At 40.6% G+C, this 20,487-nt stretch overlaps 1 protein-coding gene across 1 annotated transcript in view; it reads left to right on the top strand.

Annotated features, from left to right (window-relative positions):
• ncanb (neurocan b) overlaps positions 1-20,487 on the top strand; it is a 172,925-nt gene that overhangs the window by 74,342 nt on the left and 78,096 nt on the right. Inside the window, exon 11 of the mRNA XM_084723209.1 lies at positions 18,363-18,479. Coding sequence (XP_084579335.1) covers positions 18,363-18,479 — 117 coding nt within the window. The remainder of the gene's footprint in view (positions 1-18,362; positions 18,480-20,487) is intronic.

Genomic DNA, 20,487 nt, shown 5'->3' with positions numbered 1-20,487 from the left:
CTACTGAAAAGCTGTATTCAAACACAAGTACTGTTATGTTGCAAAAATGTATAAATAGCTGATGAATCATTCATTTTATTATAAAAGTACTAAATTTGGCAGATGTGTTGATAGATACTTTAGAAACTAATCTGGTGACCGTGGCTTCCCGCATAGAACACTTTAGGCACCCTAAGCTGCTTTTTCCATAAAGGTAAAAAATAAATAAAAAAAGGTCAGCTTTATTGTCACATATACAATCATACAGAGATGGCTGCCTCGCCCACCACAGGCCAAGTTCACAAAATGAATGATTGTCATGATATATTGAGCTATCTCAGCATACTAAAAATGTTTTTTACATTACAATGATACATTATCAACAGCAGGCATTCAATCAAAAGTGGTTTCTGTTTCTCCAGATCTTCAGTCTAACTCCAAACTTCATAAGAGAAATAAATTATTTTACCTGACAGAACACATAAATTGCTGGTCTACTGCTGCCTTGATCTGTTTGTTTGTTTGTGTGTGTGATTGTGTTGAGTTTGTTGAGGTTGAGTCTTGGTTATTCTATGACCTCAGTGGATAGTCTGGACAGTTTGACTGAGGTCACACAATAACACATACAAACTAGCAGTTCAAGGCAGCAGTAGACCAACAACCTCTGTGTTCTGCAAAGTTAAATTACTGATTTCACCTATGAGGTTTGTTGCTTTGGAGGGAGTCATATCTGGCTTATCTCACAGAGGTTTCCCATCAGAAAAGGTTGTTACAACATACTCTTAAACTGACATTGATTTTTGTCATGTTTTGAAGTAGCTGAAATACCTTTTGTTCCTGACCCTATGCTCAGCAGTTCATTGATTAGCTTCTGTGCTTCTTCTTTCTGCTTCTCCTAATGGGGGGGGGGGGGGGGGGGGGGTCAATCAAAAAAAAAAGAAGAGGTCAAAATCATTTCAGTAGTTATAATTTGTTTCTTACCCCTCTGAAAGTAGGATACAAATTGGAGGCTTTGGTGATAAATAATTGTCCTCTCAGCCAGTCACATCGTTGGTCCCGTTCCTTATAAACAGCTGTGCCAGTCACAGTGGAGCCTGATGAAAATGGCTCTCCATATGGAGAGAAGACAAAAGAAGAGGACAACTTAACTTCTCCAAATAGGAAATAGTGTTGTTGTCTGTGGGCTGCAGACATATAAGATACAGTATACGGCACAGCACAGTTGTGTTGCCAAAAGCAGACAATGTGCCAAGATGTCAAAATTTAGAATTAGAATTAGAATTCCAAATTACACATATTCCATATTTGTTGGTGTTAAACCTTACAGACACTTTCACTGCAATCACAAAACTGTTTGCTCTTCAATGTAGTAATATTTTTAGTGATGAGCTGTCATGGTGATTTGAGCAGGTTCTAAATGTCTCGTTGATAGGGACGCACCGATCGACCGTCCAGAGACCAGAACCGGCCAGTCAGTGTCACAGACCCTTAAAAAAAATCAGAAATCAGAATTGGCCAAGAAAATTGAAATCGGTGCATCTCTACTTGTTGACCAATCAGGTTGCTTGGTTGAAAGTACCTTCTGTATAATATGTAATGCTATAAGCTTATCATAACATTATTAAATGAGTGACACTGATTTTAGCCAGAGTAGCAACACCTTTCTCAACGTCTGTTGTTCCAGGCATGAAGACAAAAACTGATGAGGAAATTGCATTTTTCAATATATTATTTTCTTATTTCAGGGTCAAGAGCAGTGCACCTTTGTCATTGTGCTTCTTGTACCACTTTTTACGCCACTATTAAAACTTCAAGTAAACGTCAACTTGTCTGATTGAAATAGCGACACAGCCTTCATCTGTGTGTACATCCTTCACTGAACTAGAAGAATCAACCATACATGCATGTTAATTTCACTGAGGCATCACTTGATGTGTAACAATACATGTTCTATTCAGTAATCATGTAAGTCACAGTCTGAATAATTCATGATATATCACTGACAGTTACTGTCGCTGTTTTCTTTTCTGCCTTCTTTCAGTCTTGTGTGCATATAGAATATTGTTTAAAAAGGGAGGTGAGGTTGATTCAATATTCTCATTTCACAAAGCCTTGAAAATGAGAGCAAAGACGCATTCAAGAGAAGAGTGAAAAAAAAAATCAAGGTGGATAGAATGTGTTTGTGATGATAAGCCAGGATGGATTATTTTCCTGCCACTCTGACAGCCCAGATAATGCAATTTATTTAGGACGAATGGAGACGCCACAAGTGCCGCTCTTGTAACAATAGACCCTCAATTTCTTCATCAGTCTCGCCGTGCAGGCCCGTTGAATTGGTTGTATTGAATTGCTGGCATGTTACTCCTCCCTGGTCCTCTCCAGGCTGATTCAGTGTGACGCTCGGTTCACGAGGTGCTCGCTAAGAGCGCAACGGCTGCTTTCTGCTGTCTCAGGCTCCTGGCACTGTAGCTAATTGCAAGTGTCATGCTTTTTCATAGTTTGTGTGTGCGTGCATGCATGTCTATGAGTATGTGTGTGTTTGCTTGTGCAAAGAGGAGGAAAAACATTTTATGCAGTTGAAAAGAGGTGAAGCTGGAAGTGGAGAGGACCCCTTATGGAAAACTCTATTCTAAAATTGTCTATGTGGATTTTTTCTGATTGTATTTTTATATATTTTCAGTGCGGTAGTGTGGAGGTATATTCTAATTTATTATTTTATGTGGTGCATCTCCATATTTCTTTTCATTCACATTCAACTTGACACAAATTCAAACTAGAATTACTGCCTCCTGATTGTATGCCTCTGCCAGCCAAACATACAGTATTAAATCTATTTTTTGGCCCTATATTGATGTGTGATTCCACAGAATAATTTCTGGTGAGAAACATGCTGTCCTCACTTAGAGACTATTTTTAGAGGAGTACAGAGAACCAACAGAGAGCTGAACATGATATGACAGTGAAGTTGACCTTTGATCTTGTGTATATATAATGTGGTCTCATCATCATCTCATCCTGTTTGACATTTGTGTGAGATTGTGTGTCCAAAAACATGTTTTGTGAGGTCACGGTGACCTTGAACTTTGACCTTAAGATTCTACTCAGTAGATGTTTGTACCAACTCTGAAGAAATTACATCAAGTTGTCTGTGAGGTATCTCATTCATGACCATGGTGCTGTAGGTGAGGTCAAAGTGACCTGTAACCCCCAAAATCTAGTCAGTTCATCCTTGATCCTTGATCATTGTCACAAGAATGAGACGTACCTGTGGACAGATGGACAACCCAAAAACATTACACTTCAACTACAGTTTTCACTGGTGCAGAGGAATGAAAATGCACTTCAGAATTATTCCCTGTGTGTATATGTGTTTATGTATATCAGTAAATAACTGTATGCTTTACTTTATTTTATTTTGTTCTGTGTTATCCTACACTGTTTTGAACATAATTAATTATCTACATTGCATGTTTGTGCAGCTTGAAGGAACAACAACTTCAATTTCATTATGCAACTCAGTGTTGTATGATGATAAATTATCTATTTTATGTCACAGAGACCATAAAGACGTGGGTGTAAATTGATAATAGCGCAATATAAATAAATAATAACTTGGAACAGGTGAATATACTGGCAAGCTAATCTCAGTCATTTGAGTAATCCTGTGTTGACTGCAGCTTTCAGCATGCTCAGTAATAATTCATCGTTACAGTAATGGATTACATGAGGGATGTTTGACATTACAGGCTGTGGTCGTCATCCAGTGTTGTTTGGTTTCACCCCTGGACACACATTCACACACACACGCACACACATGCACACACAAAGGTGGTGTACGGTATATGCAGCCAGGGCACCACATGTGGTCAGACAGACAGAAATAGCTGCTCCCTCCCCTGCAGTGCTCATCAATCCTAGTTTGTCAGAGTCTGCTCCGCTCAGGCTGGGTACAGTAATCACATCGCTACACCTGCTCCATCTACAACCTTCCCCTCTAAGATATGAGCACGTTCTTAAAGGATGGCAGCCTTTTACGCTGTCGCGCTGGGTTCAAGCCTCGATTCAGCAGGAATCTACATGGAAGTTGTCAGTTGTCCTTGAGCGCTGACTTCCTGCCAGCTCAGAGGCTGACCAGGTGCTCTGATCTCCCTGTGGTGTGGAGATCAATAAGACTCTTACTTATTATTTTTTACAGCAGCTGACTTTATACTGTGCTTGACCCCTTGGATTAATAGTGCTTTAGTTTTGTGGTCTTTCCAACCCCATGTCTAGATTCATTTTACACATGTACTATGTGGCCCCTTTCTGCAGTTTTGGATAGGTAAGATTTTATTGTCTCTATCCTGCACATGTGACATGCAACAAACTTCCAAAACTGTAATTATGGCACAATCTATAAGGACAATTAGTATATACTGATTGAGACTGTAGTTTCCTATGATGGGTGATGTTTTTTTTCCATGGTTAAGACCAGTGGTTTCCAACACTTTTTGGCTTGTGACTTCTTAAAATAAAGCAATGTATATTTCTAACTTCTCACCAAATATTGACTGTTCATCCTGACCACAAATTGTCAATCTAAGTAACTGATCAGGGGCTTGAAATTGTTGAAGTAGCCCATTATTTTATTGGACACAGCAATTATTAGAGGATATGACATAACACCTGTTTGAAACATGATTATTGACTATTGAAATACTATATTTTGTGATACTATATCAGATATATTGTGATATGAGCAAAGATTTGTGACAGTGGTTCATTGCCTGTTGTGTTTAAACCCCTAACCACTGGATAGTAGTATTGTTATCTTCACTGTTCTGATGGCATTAAAAAAAGTAAACTTTTTAACTCAGATTTCAGGCTTATCAGGTGGTGTGTTTGAGTATTGCATTATATCGCAATATAACCCCATTACCATGATGCATATTGTATCACCAGATTATTGCCAATATTCAGACCCATCTAGTCCCATTAGCTAACTCAGTCCCTGCGTGCCAGGAGCCAAACAAGGCAAGAAAACCACCCCAGTACTGTATTCCTTGTGAAAGTGGCCATTGTCTGTCTTAGAGGCTCTGTTAGGTCCCACTGTACTCAAACTGTACTCAACACTGACAATTCCAGCACAGTGAGGTACTTGATACTGAGTATGGAGATGAAAACAAAGCAAGATGGTTCGCTCAGTAGCTACTTCCATCACCAACAAGTCTTAATGACACTTAATGACAACAGTCATAAGCATTCAGACTTAAGACTCCTTCGTGGTTATGATGGTGTCATGTCAGTCTTATGCCTACTGCTTCAAATAAAGTGTTATTGAACATGTTTTCTCTTCTTCTCTTCCCCTTTAATCATTTCATGACCCTTTGATTTTATGTTGCACACAACTGCTTTAGACTGACAGCTGGTGCCATGGGTTAAAAGGGAGAGGTGGAAGCTTGGTTTCAGGGAGGCGAGGCGGCACTGACCCTCCCCGTTGCGTGTATGACCTCACGGACCGCAGGGCTGAAGAATTTGGTGTAATGCTCCACACTGCGGACTGTCAGCCTCTGCACACATTAGGTTGTCTCACTCGGCAGACTGACTGCTGGGGCGCTGACATCATCAGCACCAAACCAGAACAGCTCCACCACCAAGTAAACGTAACCTCTGTCTCCTCTCCATCTCTTCTTCTTTCCTTGACCACCTCTGTGCCCTCGCTGTCCGCCCTCACGCAGCTCACCTCTGTAAATCAATCACTTTGGAGTAATCTGAGACTGCACTGGGGTCTGCATCTTTGTGCTAGAGAGAAGTGCTATCTATATTTCAGCAGAAATGGGTTTCATATATCCCCCGGTGTGTATTCAGCTTGCCGTGGCAGTAATTGTAGCTCATCTGCAGTGACTGACTTGCCTGTCTGGGGACACGTTGATACATGGATCATATTCCTACCTGTGAGTCTGTCCAACCTGTCAGGGGAGAGATGGAAACTTGGACTCATACAGATGACTCAGTCATCATTTCAGCTTTGCTTTACTTGGATGCATTTCCAGATGGGTGTATTTTCTTCATGGAGCAATTCATGTTATAACATTTTTCTGTTGTTTACTTCAGCTCCATCGTACAGTTAGTAGAAGTTTTGTAGACACTTGCTTTTATTTTCATAGTTTGGGTCAAACAAGTCAAGAAACATGAGCATCCAGGTTGGAGTGCACAGGTAGCCAAATGGTTAAGACATATTGTTGGATTCCAGCCATGGACCTTTGTTGTGTATCACACTCCTCTCACTCTCCCTTCATTTATTGTTGTCTCTATACTGTTAGCTATCCAGTGAAGTCTGGTCAGTTTTATTTACAGAGGTTGAGACCATATGCTTTATAAAATTATTTTCATCAAGATTATTTTAGAGACACAACAATTCCCACCATGAGCAAGCACTTGCTTGCCTTGGTGAGGAAAAAAACCCTTTTTACAGGCAGAAACTTACGGCAGAACCAGACTTTGGGTGTGCAGCTTTCTGCCCTGACCAGTTGGGTCGACAAAGCTTTATGCTACACACATGTATGACATATACACACATCATTACCATCAGAATAGAATAGGATAAAATATGTGATAAAATAAAAAAAACTATATATAAAATAATTTATATCCATAAACACGTATATGCCCAGGCAGTAGTTCTGTAGTGCATTTTTGGAGCGTATAAACAGCAGCAACAAGATGGTGATGATAATATGGTCGACATTTTAACATTAAATGTTTGACACCTGTGGTATTGAAAATAATATGAATATCTCATACATCTTATATTTTTCAAGGTTTTATATTGAAGTAAGAAATTCCAGTATCGTTACAACGCTAGTGGGTACATCAGTCTCTGATTTCCCATTGCTTTGCCAGCCTGCGTCCCATTTTATCCAATTAATTTTCCTGGCAGGACATTAACCAGGCGCAGTCTAAAAAAATACAGTCCAAGCTGGCTCTTGCTCCCGCTCTCTTCCACTCCTCCTGGGGTGGTCTGCAGTGCTGCGTTCCAGCTGATCTGGTGTTTGAAAGATCCTGTATGTTTTGTTTATGGTCTCCAGATCTGCTGCTCTTTAATCCAAACCTCACACTTCCTTTTCCAGTAAGTATATTTCTGTTATAAGTGATAAATGTTTCAGCAATAAAGCCAGAGGAAAATAAAAGATTAAAACAAAAATGTAGCAACATTTGAAGGAGCGACATCTGGAATCTGACAGTTTATGGAACAAGTCGTACTTATTGAATGAATGATTATGTGGTTAAGATAATGTGGGTAACTGTGTCATAACATGTGATCAATCATCTCACCATTCATTTCTCATTCTCTTGGTCTTTGCTGTAGCGGTGTCACTGTGTTTCCAGATTTCACTATGTACTTTGATCAGGGCCATCATAAATGTTACATGTGAAATGACTGAATTATCTTCAGAAGAGTCTTAATTTAAGGCTTGCTCCACATGTGTTGTAGGATCTGGCTTATGTGGCGTCCAGCGCTGACAGAGCCACCTCCACTGATGTATTATAAATGCCTTTTCTTGCTCTGTATCATCGCTAAACGCATAAAACACATGTTCACTGTAGCCACCATGCAAGCGACAATATGAATATTTCACGCTGCGGACTCATCGAGTCGTCACAGTGATGACGACAACGACTGCATTTAAGCCCATACTCTGCAGTTTAGCGCAGCCATCCATACGGCTCTAACTGTTCGATGTGCCTCAGTACCTTTTAGGGAGGTACTGTAGCATTAAATTTTAACGGGGCAGCTCTTGCCGGGCCCAGGTGATGGCTTATCACGCTCATAGATGGGGAACACTTGAACAGGCAGAGGTATGATCTCTGTCTCAGCAAAGCTATTACAAGGTTCAGTGAATCCAACCACAGCAACGCAGCAGGCGATAAGCAGGTGTACATACAGTAAATGTAAGTGCGTGTGTGTGCAGTTTTGCTCCGTGTGTGCATGTGTCACACGTTTATTCATGCGGCGTTCAGTGTTTCTGTCAGCACAAGCTTTTCTGCGGGCCTCCATTATGTTGAATTTGCTAACCGCTCAGCTTCAGACTTCATAGGATGCAAGACATTTCCCTTATCGCAATCCTCTTTTATGGTCCATTCTAAATCCTGGGTGGATGTATGAGTTGACATCGGGGAGTAGCTTCCCAAATATGCCACAAGTTAAGATAATCTCTTTCCTGAGAGGCTTAGAAAAAATTTAAGATGACCCCATAGAGCAGAAGAATGTCACACAGAGAAACTTATTTCAAGAAACTCTGCACAGGACTGAAGAGATGCTGCGGTATCTGTTCAATGTGAGGGAAGAAGACTTTACATTATCTGTTCTGTCAGTATGAGTGGAAGGCTCAGACCTGAAAGCTGAACCCATGTAAGTCCTAATATGCCTCCCTTTCGTTATATCTCCTTTAGGGCTGTGTATAATGGCTAGAGAGCCTGCTTTCAGTTTCATTTGCTTGCTCACAGTAGTGTCACTGTAGCAAATATGTGGGACATTCCAGCTGCAAAACAAAAACCTGTAGTTATAAACCTGACAGGGCAGAGGAAACTCTCTAGAGGACACATTAAAGAAGTTGTGCCGCTGTCTTGTTGTGCTTAAAGGTGCACAGAGCCTCTCTCTCTCTCTGGGAGCATTGAATTTCCCACTCACAACCCATCCACTATTAATCATGAAGTTAATTTTAAACAACTTTAGTGTCCACAGTTGCTTTCTGGTTGTTAAGAGTTCACTGGATCGGCAGTTCAACTCTGGAGCGCAACAAAGTACGAAAGTAATTCAATATAATGTAACTAATAGCTTTTGATACCAAGTAATAAGTAAAGTAATATTACTTTTAAAAAGGAGTTTTATTAAAACCTGCCTATGTATGTCATAAACTGGAGCATCTTTCTCTTCCCTCTCCTCTTTCTTTTGGACTTCAGCTTCCTCTCCTTTTCTTTTCCTTTCTGTCTTTCACACAGAAAAAGAAAGATGCACAGTAGGAATGGAGGAGGCGACCTATTTTAAGACCAGTGTGTAATTAATCATAAGCTAGCAGCAAGCATTAAGAGGGGAGGAAATGTATGATAGCTCCCTCTGTGACTTTCTGTCCCTCCATAGCTGACATTTTTTTCTCTCTCCCTCATTCTTAGTTCGTGTCTCTCGCTCATACTTGTGCTCCTCTTTGCTAAATTTTAATTTGTATCCTGTTTTAGACCAGGGTCTTTCTCTCATGCCTTTTTTAATGTTTTCAATTGCATATTAATTTGTAGTTTCACGTTTGCACACACACACACACACACACACACACACACACACACACACACACACACACACACACACACACACACACACACACACACACTCCTAATTATAAAGAAATTCAAAATGTCATCAGAAGAAATTAATGTTTAAACAGTAAACTAGTAGTCGTGTCTCATTTTAAAGGGGCGGTTCACCCCAAAATCAAAAAACATATTTTTCCTCTTATCTGCAGTGCTATTAATGCATTTAAATTGTTTTTGTGTGAGTTGCCATGTTTTGGAGATATCAGCTGTAGAGACGTGTGCCCTTTCTCCAACATAATTACTTGACTACTGTAAATGACACTCGGCTTGCGTTAAAAATGCCAAAAAAAAAAACTTAATTTGAACACTCAACAGCAATGTCTCTTTCCAGAGATCATGACCTAGTTACTCAAGATAATCCTCAGACCTGTGCTGCTTTTCCATTCACATTTGCTGACTTGGGGTGACATTTGGTTTGCTTGAAGCGACAGCTGAAACAGGGGGGAAACTAAACTTCAAACCACAGAGAATCAGTTAGAAGCTCTCCTACATGGACGCTGAGTTCAGTCTGAGGTCTGTTTGAGGGGGAGAAAGGGGGGATTGTCATGGGTTGGCTGCAGTCAGCAGGACGTCACCACAGTCTGCTTGGACATAGGTCCAGTGCGCTTCAGCCCAACTTCAGAGATGGTCCATCTCGGGCACGACTCAGCACAGCCTGGTGTGATAAAAGTGGTAATAGAAATGCAAATCAGCATGGCATGATTTGACTGCGGCCAAACGTGCCACTGGAAAAGCCCCACTTATGGTGAGCACTTTCATGTGGGAAGGTAGTTTCTGCCATAGAAAGAATATTGGCCCTACACTGAGTGAGGGGGTCATGATCTCTGGAAAGAGACATTGCTGTTGAGTGTATTTTTTTGGCACTTTTAGCATGACAGGCCCAGAGCCATTTAGTCTCATTACAGTGGAGAGAAGACTCAGCAACTTGCACCAAAACTAATAAGATGGATGAATAATATTACAGGTAAGAGGAAAAACTTAAGGATGAACTGTCCCTTTAATTTATCTGCTACATGCCTGCTTCAATGCGTGTTGATCCAGTCATGCAGAACATTCCTTTGGACAGAGATGTTGCTGTTAGTCACACGATCCATAACTGCTGTCTCATTGCTGTACATTGTACACATGATGTCACCACTAAGGCTGCGGGCTACTGCTTGTGGACAGATGGTGAAGAACGCAGTCTCATTTGTGTGTAATAAGTCGTTACTAATTGTCTGCAGATTGGATCAATGTCCTATTCTGCTCCAGCTCAGCTCTCAGTCTGTGTTACCACAGACAGCACAGCCACCATTTATCAGTGTTGCTAGATAGTAGCTGAGGAAGAGTCCTTTTCTTCTGATTATTAAGGCAATTTTGCTGGAACTGGTCAAATTGTGTCAATAAATGCTTCTTTTTTTGTGGGGCAAAATGCACCAATGGGAAGGTTTTTAAGGCATTAATCACATGAAAAAACACACACGAACAAACACGGCTGTCACTTTGCTCTGATTTTTCATCAGTTGGTGATGCCATCCACTTAAATCCTAAGGAGCTCATGGATTATTTTTGAAGATATGTCACTCCTGTTTTTCACGATTGCAAAGAAAACCCTTTGCAGCATTAAATTTGATAGCAGCAACACAGTATTACCCTCTGTGGGGTGATTGACTGGGAGAATGGCCCTGAGAAGTTCACCTTTTGGTTACTGAAGCCTTCCTCGCTGAGCTTACTTGATGACCCGGTCCTGTGCTGTCAGTTACACTGTGTGCATCACTGCCTTTTGCTTTGCAGAAGATACATGTCTGCCTGGGCTGTGATTCAAAGTTGAGAGGCGTTTGTGTAGCTGAGATTTAATACCAAAACTGCATGCAAAGATACTCAGATGTCAGACTTATCTTTGGCAGTACAAGTGTGACTCAGGCAGATTAATGTATAAGAAGAGGTTTGTAGCGCTCATAGGTACATTCTGAGACGCTCTCATCTTAAATCTAAGCATTTGAACATATTAAGGAGTGTTTAACTGGTTATGAACGGCCTCATTCTAATATTGATGCCTTTATAATACAGAGGACTATAGAGAGAATAAAGCAAATAAGCAATAAGGCAAACAAAACCATCAGCGAGAATGACTATTTCTGTATAGTTACACTTAAGTGCCTGCCACCAGGTCAGATTCTCCATGAAATCAGATGAAATGATTTACAACATGCAGACCTGAAGAGCCTGCATGTACATTTTTTTCCAGGCAAAGTTAAAGTGAGAGATGTGTTAGCCAATGAAAGAGAAGCAGGAGGAGATTTATTTTTTGTGGTTATGGCGGTTACTGCTTTTGTTGGAGCATCATTATTAGGTGAGAAAGCGTGAGAAAAACAGTGACATAGAGGATGAATAACATAATGGACATGCAGTACATATACAGACAATAATACACAGCAGTTATAGTGATGGTTGTGATGATATTGTAGTCTGGGGTATTTTTACTTGACTTATCATGTCAACATTCATGTCACAGACATTCATGTTACCCAGAGGACGAATTGTGAAGACTTTGATGATCTCCTGACTCCACCATGAGGTTGACATTCAAGGCTCTGAGTGAAATGTATTCACAAATATTTTATGGATTACTGTGAAATTTGGTTCAGGCACTATTGTTTCCCCCAGTTATGAGATCCCTACCTTTTCATTATTATTTTATTATTTATTATTATTATTTATTAATTATTATTTTTTATTATTTTATCCAAAAAATCATTGTCATACAACCTGATTAATGAAAATTATCTGATTTCCACCCGCTTTCTTGTCAGTTTTAACTAGTTTGTTTAAGAAAGTAAATTTAATCCCCCAAATTAAGTGTATTTCTCATCTAAAAACATCAGCTATGTTTCTTTAGTAAGGTAACTTAGCTACTTTTTTGGTGAGTTGATTTAGCTGCTGCCTAACTTGCAGTAATATTTCAAAAGACACACACACACACACACACACACACACACACACACACACACACGCACACACACACAATTTCAACCTCCATAAAATGCCACCTTGATCTTTTAACAGAGACATTGAATTTCACAGTGGATTAGAGAAACCGGCCACTTGGAATTGAAGGTCCTGTAAGCATTTTTTTTATTAAAGTGATACACAAGCTGCTTTGAAATGCAAGTTCTGTTAAAATGTGTCATTTTGACATTTTGGATTTGTCACCCACAGTGAGTGTAGTTCAAGTTTGAGTCAAAATATTATTCACACCAAATCACATAATTTACCTGAAGAGTTGCTGGGGACAGCAGCAGTGGAAGTAGCTGATAAGCCGATAATCGCCCGCCTCCACCTATTTTTCCCTCATGAAAACACACTGAAGTTACAGTTGGTGACACGCTTTTATCCGCTCCCACTTGATGCGATGGCAGAATGGAGAGTCTGGTTATGCTGTAAAAATGTGGCAACCACAAACCAGTCAGCTTGAGCATGCTTTCACAAAACACATTAACTATTCACATCACATTGTTTTTTTCTATGCTGTTGGAAGCAGATGAACATCATGATTTATCATAACTGAGACTTGGAGGAGCTACATTGAAACTGTTGCTAGTGTAACCTCAAGCTATTCTTCACTGGATATCATTTAAGTACAACTACAATTTTGTTGGAAATAACAAGCTACACTACAGGCTACTGTGCAATGAAGCTTTTGGGAAACATTTATGGTTCAGTTACATAATAAATAAATGCACTTAGCATTTGGTGGTGTAACTACACTACTAGACAACTTATTCTAGTTGTCAGACAAGTGCAGTATGGCTCCATACTCTTCACAGATGGTGCACAATTACATTAAACGCAAACCAGATGATGTTTGTTGATATTTCATTCATTCTGTGTGTTTTAATTGAATTAAATGACTTTCAAACCAAAGTATTATTCCAAAGAGCTGAAGGCTGAATGTGCATGATGTGATGTGATGTGGCTCTTTGAGGCAGTACGACTATTTTTTGGCTCTTAAAACCTGATTGGTTCACCCCACCTGCAGTAAGACAGGCAGTCGAGACCAGTCTGTCCCGCTATCAAATGGTATACCCTTCACTTCAAATAACTTTTACCATGCTGTTGCCCTCTGTGGTCGGGGTTAAGAATCAGCCCCAAAAAAGAGGAAAAGAACAGCAATAAAAACAAACTGACTTGATATATATTGGTCCTTACCTTACCAGACAGGATTGGATTTCTACTAAATATGTAATGAGAAAATTAGAGAAAAGTGTCTGAAAAGACAGTTATTGTTACAGTTCAGATATTAATTAAAAAAAAAAAAAAAAAACGATGAATGAGGACTATGTTGTGGTGGATAAGGTCACAATGGGCCAAAATGGCAGCTTGCATTAAGACTAAAAGTAGAAGTGAAAGCTGAATACACAAAGATCACAAGGATCAAAATGAAATAAAGGGTCATTAGACCAAACAGAAATTAAGGTCAATGAGAGACCAACTTAAATAAAATGGAAAGTAATAAAAGGTCACACGACAAAACAGAAATGAAGGTCAAAGGACCAGTAAAAGAAGTCTGATTATACACAAAGACCATGACTGATGCATGATATGAATATGACTGGTGTAGGATGTTGTGAGGAATTGCTAAGATGCCGTGACCATAAATGGGAATAAACAATAGTGTGATGACCATAAGCAGGAGAGGGGCACGCTATTACAACATTTGCAGTAATACATTGTTCGCCACACAGGTGAACTCTGGAAAAAGTGGAAACAATCTGTTGGCTTGAACAAAGCATCTTGAACTAAAACTGTAATAGAATGCGGCCTGACCTGGACTGTGGGAGGAGGCTGTTTGCAAACTCTGCACCCGGTGAGAAGACAGATAGATACAAACATTTGTGTGAGGAGATGTGTTACCATATTGAACCATGTCAGTTCTGTGTCTGGATGGATGAATGTGCTGGGGATCGCTGAAGAGCTGCGATGACCAGCAAGGTCTGGAAGATTGAGGCTGACGCGGCACTGGTGTAAACTCTGTATTCCCATGGGTACCTGGACATGGAGGCAGCTGCAACATGAGACCTGGCAGCAGTGAGGAGCACTGATGATGCTGTGAGTGCTGAAGCACTTCCAGGGACTGAATGCTTGCGTGGAGCTGGTTGAAGGCTGGCATGCATGCGCTCAGACTTAGATTCAGCAGAAGAAGAAATGCACCAACGATAATTCCAGCAGAGACCTGGGTCAGTGCTTTTTCATCATACTGCAGTGGACTGGGACAGGCTGCACCAGAGAGCCGGCGAATGCATGGCTGCCAGCAAAATTATGGTGAGGAGCCGCAAGGACACTGGAAGACATTGACCAGTAGGCTCTCCACGGATTGGAGTATGGATCTCAGACTGGATGACTTGGCTTCCACTGGGGTAAGTGGAGGCGTGCTGCGGAAAAGAAAAATAACTACTGGTACACAGACCTAAAGTACAGGGCAATGTAGTTGTAGCAATTGATAGCATGGAGCTAATGTTAGCTGTTAGCTGGCAGCCATTGTGCAGGTGGAAATTTCAGTGGAGAAACGTACCATCACAGACCCAGAACTTGGTCTGCTGCAGAAGTTGTCCTTGGTGTAGTAGCAGCAGTTGTTGTAGCAGTAGCACCATTTCAGTTGGAGATGATTGAATTGAGATCCAAAGACTGATGATTAAACTTCACGCTGATTAAACATATAGGCAAAACAACCAGGAAGGTGTACAGCGTAGCTTAAACGAAATAAAAACGACTGTTTGTGACAGAGCATGCAGACAAACACGATGCTAACATGTGTGTTTCTCCTCTGGCTGAGGGAATCAGGCATCAGCTTGTTGACACAGCATGATTGGCTGATGGAGACTGTGACTAAATCTGGTTGGTTGACTGAAAGAGCATGAATTGAATGAAAATAATAGTACTGAAAATTTAAAATGCTTTCAATACTTGTTTTCCACATGTTCAATACTGCAGTAACAGCTGTGCTTTCTCACTCTCTCTTCTCTCAGACAGTGAGTTGACACACACTGCTGCAGTGCCCCCATAGTCCACAAACGCACATCACAGCGCCATCGATGTAAAACACAGAGTCCACCTCATCATGCCCCCCTGAAGTAAAACACTTTGATGGTTTCCTGTTGCTTGACCATTTTGTCTGACACGTTTCATTTTCCTGACCGGACATTAGCTAGGAGCAGCCTTAAGTCTAAACTGGGGTCACATGACTCCTTCTCCCCTCTTGGGGTGGTCTGTGGTGGTGCATCCAGCTGTTCTGACTGGGTGACTGTTGATTGTCTCAAGGTCTCCTGCTCTTTAATCCAAATTCCACACTTCGTTTCACTGTGCCTAAATGTGTGTTTCTGTCATAGGTGATACATGTTCCAGCAATAAAGCCAACAAATATCAAATTAAAAGAGAAGAGCAGTGAAGTTTGCTAATAAAACCTTTACATGATTTTGAAAATAGCTACATTACTCAGTTGCAACTGGCAAATAAAAGCCACAGGCCCACTACTTGTAGCAACACTAAATTTTTTTCTTAATTGACCATGCAAATATATTTATCATAATGTATTTCTGCTGTAACTTAGTGTTTGAAATCTGAATCATTATAGACTCAATTCAATTCAACAGGCTTTGTTGGCATGAATATCATGTAAACAATATTGCCAAAGCATCAAGGATAAGACAGTTAATAATAGCATGACTATATGAATAACATGACTCAGTGTCACACTTCTGTACCATCTCATTTTACTCTGAGCCATGGATGAAGGGATGAAGGGATAGTAACTCAAAATGCTTCTTTCTATCACCTCTTCTCTCCATTTCCTCTCTTCCATTTTAGATATTTTTAGACTCAACCAGGTGCTCATAGTGACCACATCCTGTGTGTGGGGTTTGTTTTATAGTTATGTTTTTAGTTATCGGTGTTTGTTTTACATGTCATGCACTGCTCAGCACTTGCAGATTTTACCATCTCCATCGGTACATCGTTAACCTTTAAGCACTGTATGTTTTCAAAGCACGTACAATGTTGTTTTTTTCCCTCCCCGCTGTTGATTTAAGAAATGAGCCTGTCTCTAATGGTTTTTCTCATTCAGCGAATCACTTTTATGCATTTTCAAAGGCAGCCTCTCCATCATCTCCCTGCCCAGTGTATCAACAGCAGCCTCTCTGCAGCAGTGGGAGTCTATCTGCCTGTTTCACAGGAAATTGAACACACACTCACGTTACTGTATATATCACCAGCCTGCAATGAGTCAGGGTCAGACAAACATGCGGAGATACACACACACATATGCATAAACACACTGTCACGCTCACACACAAATGACAGTATTCCCAGTCTTTCAGGGGAACTGCACTCTGTGTTCTGCACAGCATCCCTCTGCTCATACATCATTAAGTGAGTCTGGGTGTTATTATGGAGAAGATGCAGTGTATTAGATGGCCTGACAGATTGTGTCAGGGGCTGCAATCCTATCAGGATTGGATAATAAAAAGACAGTTAATCTAGCCAGCTCCCTACAGTCCTTTTTTGCACACAGAATAAAAAATCCTGACGCCTGCTCAGTGCTCTAACCATCCTTGTCAAATTCTCCTCCGCCCTCCGTCCCATCCTAAAATATAAGAGCAATAATTACGACTTAATCTCCTCGATCTCCACCATTCATCCACCAAAACATTTCCCATGAAGAGGCATGGAGTTATGGGCCAGCAACGTAAAATGTGTTTATTACCTCCTCTGCAACGCTGTAATGTGCCATAAAAATAGGTGCCCGCGCCGGTATGCATGACTGGGCGATGATCGGCTAATTTATGAGGACCTTGGCTCATCAGTAGGACCTGGGATGAGAGGCAGGAGGGGGTCGACTCAGCACATTGTCCTTCGCCTGGCAGCATCAGTCATGATAAACAGGGGCACGACAGAGGCAACAACAGCCAATCCGTCACCTTGTGGAAAGTCATAGAGACAGGGACGAGTCTACGTACTGTCTGCTCACTCTGCTCTTCCTCTGTCTCTGTCAGAGAGCAGCGAGACGATGGGCTCAGTCAGGATAATAAGAGGGGCATAATGCTGGCTCATTGCCCGTCATAGTTTGTCAACATTCAAAGCACTTTCATAATGCTCTTTCTCTCTAAAATTAATAATTAATTCACATTTGTCAGGTAACCGTCCTGCTCATGACCCGTACTTCTCACTGTAAAAAAGGAAGCTGAGACAACTCAAAATTTCAAGGCAACTTGGTGCAATAGATTTTTAAGTTTTGAGCCCAGCTCCAACTCTTCAGTTTTAAAATAGACTAAAAGGTTTTGCCAACCTATGATCTTTAGTTGAGATAATTAACTTTTCTTTTTTTTGAAAAACTTCAATCTTTGAGTTTTAGAAACCCCAAAAAATGTATTTAAAAAAAACTGCTGAGTAAACTCATTGAAGTTTAAGTGATTAATGGTTCATAATTTAATATTTTCAGTTGCATCCATTTAATTTTCAAGCACCCTAATAATTAGAAATCAGGTTCACATCTCACTGTGGATAATTTTTGAAATACAAATTTCTTGGGGGGTTTCTAAAAGTTTATTTAAACAAGAAAAATTAATTATTGAAGTGATCAAATTTGAATTTCCACAATTTTTTTCATTTTTGCTTTCTGATGTCTTTTGCCAGCTAGCTAAGCTAGCTGCTAACTGTAATGCTAACTGCCACCTGCTTTCTATTTACTGTTAATGCTGCTAACTGCAATTTACAGCTATCACTGCAATCATATTCAGTAGTATTCGATAATGTTAGGATAGAACAAGATTTCAACACACTATTTCATTCTGTACTGTAGTATGTGATGTGGTCATGAGTGCACAGAAAACACTGAATGACAGTGTCCTGCTGTGGCACTGTCCAATATGAGATGCCTGCTAATTAGGCAGGAAATCTGCTCTGAACTTAACTGTTATATCTTATGCAAAGGTTAAAAAAATGTTTTTATATTGTTTTTAACTGGGGAAAAAAGTTAACCCTCCCTGTGTCTGTCTTTACAGTGGAGAATAACCCATGCCAGACCAACCCCTGTCTCCACGGAGGGAGCTGCCTCCAGGAAGGTGACGGCTATAGCTGCTACTGTCCTCAGGGTTTCTCCGGAGAGAGCTGCGAGATCGGTGAGTCACTGCCAGGTCGGGGCTGAGCAGGGAAACCTCAGAGGTCAGCAGCTGCACACAGATTGCTGTGTCACTGAGGCATAAGGGAAAGAGAGACAAGCATATGCTGGGATAGCATTTAGCATATGTCGTCTAATGCACGATGAATTCAGCAGGAAAACACCAGGGAGTTTTCTTAAGTGGGTTTTGTTGCATTCTTTGTTAAAATGACCCTGGATCCAATCTGAGTGCACTGAAAGGCAAGAGAGCTTTACTGTCAGGTCCACTAGTTTTGGATCAAGCGCCATGAAAGCAAACAGGGAATATCCATATGCTACAAGTCAGTCAGTTGTGATAGAGGCTGCTGAATGTGTGCTATATGTGTGTGTGTGTTTCTGTGTACTTGTGTGTGTTTTCACCTCCTGCCCCAGGAGTAGAATACAGCTCATCGTTCCACTCAGCTGTGTGATGGGAGAATGTGGCTGTCAGAAAATGGTTGTGTGTTGTTTTAAGTGTACGTGTATGTGTGTGTGTGCGTGTGTGAGACAGAGACACGCAAGGACACACGGGCCACAGAGGAGCCATGAGCTCAGTGAGGGGTGGAGCAGCTGAATTAAGTGCTGGAGCAGCGACACATGCTGCTGCAGACGAGGGGAGACAGGAAAATAAAATAAAGAAAAGAAGAAGTAGGTGCGGCCTTGGCAGAAAATATCAAAGTGAATTTTCTTACTTTTTATGAGACTTGAAGAAATTCAGCAACATGACCCCTGCAGGGTTCTGTTGAGCTTTAACACAACACAGTTGGAACCACGTTGGTGTTGACAGCGCACAGCCTGGCACATTGACTCTGGGTACTGGCCAAAGAACAGCGGGTTAAACCACAGTAAATATTTGATTATGTACAGAAGTTCCAGCAAGTGGAATCACTTTAAGAATCAAGGAAACAGTTATTTGACAGATACACCAGTGAAATTCCTTTTGACATGTTAAACCTTGTGTTATTACATCTTTAGACTGTGAGATTCTAACAATCCTATAAGTTTATTGCAACCCTAACACCTTGAGGTAATGATATAGCATTAGCATAGTGAATAGCATACATAAACATATGTTTTGCATTGTAGCGTGGACAAAATCGTGAGACCCACAAAGTGTACAAAATACATTTACAATTAAATCTGAGTTATTTCGTTTTAATTCCATGCATATGAGGGCATATTGCTGTGGGTCTAGGGTTTTAGTTATTGGGTAAAATGTTGATATATTATGTATTATAGACCTGCCCTGCACAATGCCTATGTATAATTCTATAAAGAACTACAGACTATGATCTACCAGCAGGTTCTTTACACTTAAATGTTACTTGAGCAACTCAGTCACTTTTTCTTTTCTTCAGTCAGTGGGATTATGTTCACTGTGTTCTCTAAATTTACAGTGTGAGTCTGTGTGCCTTTTTTACAGGCTGCACTGTCTGACACTATAGAGCAGCTGCAGTTTAGAAGTGACATGTAGCTAGTGCTAGTGCGTGAACATACAGAAGTACAGAGAGGAGAGGGGAAAAAGAAGAGAAACTGAAGGGAAATAACAAAGAGAACCAAGTTTCTGCCCACCCTCAGTGTCTGTGTGGAGTAGAAATATGCTTCATTTTCTGTGCAAAAACACCAATTTAGACCCATAACAAGAACCATTTTTAATTAGAGAAAAAGTACAAAAAAGAACTTAAATTTCTGTACACCATGCAACACTAACACACATTACATTCCTATTGGTTGTTTAGTTGATGTGAGTCATAGCAGCAGTCGCACTGTGAAATGATTGTCCTAAATTTCTGTCACGGTTAGACTTTAATCCCAGGTGATCTTTGGTCTCATGACCATGAGAGCTGCCTTCTTTGAACCTCTCTCGCAGTACGACGTAGGACCACTATTTTTGAGCCATGAGCAAAGATATTACCATGTTTCTCTCATGCTGGTCATCTTTCATTTGGGACAGACCAGAATCATGTACATGTATATAGCAAGCATTAGTC

This window comes from Lutjanus erythropterus, chromosome 7 (genome assembly GCF_056507025.1).
Source record: "Lutjanus erythropterus isolate fLutEry1 chromosome 7, fLutEry1.hap2, whole genome shotgun sequence".
Taxonomy (NCBI): domain Eukaryota; kingdom Metazoa; phylum Chordata; class Actinopteri; order Lutjaniformes; family Lutjanidae; genus Lutjanus; species Lutjanus erythropterus.
The sequence above is the reverse complement of the archived record's forward strand: the minus strand, read 5'-3'. Positions and strand labels throughout refer to the sequence as shown.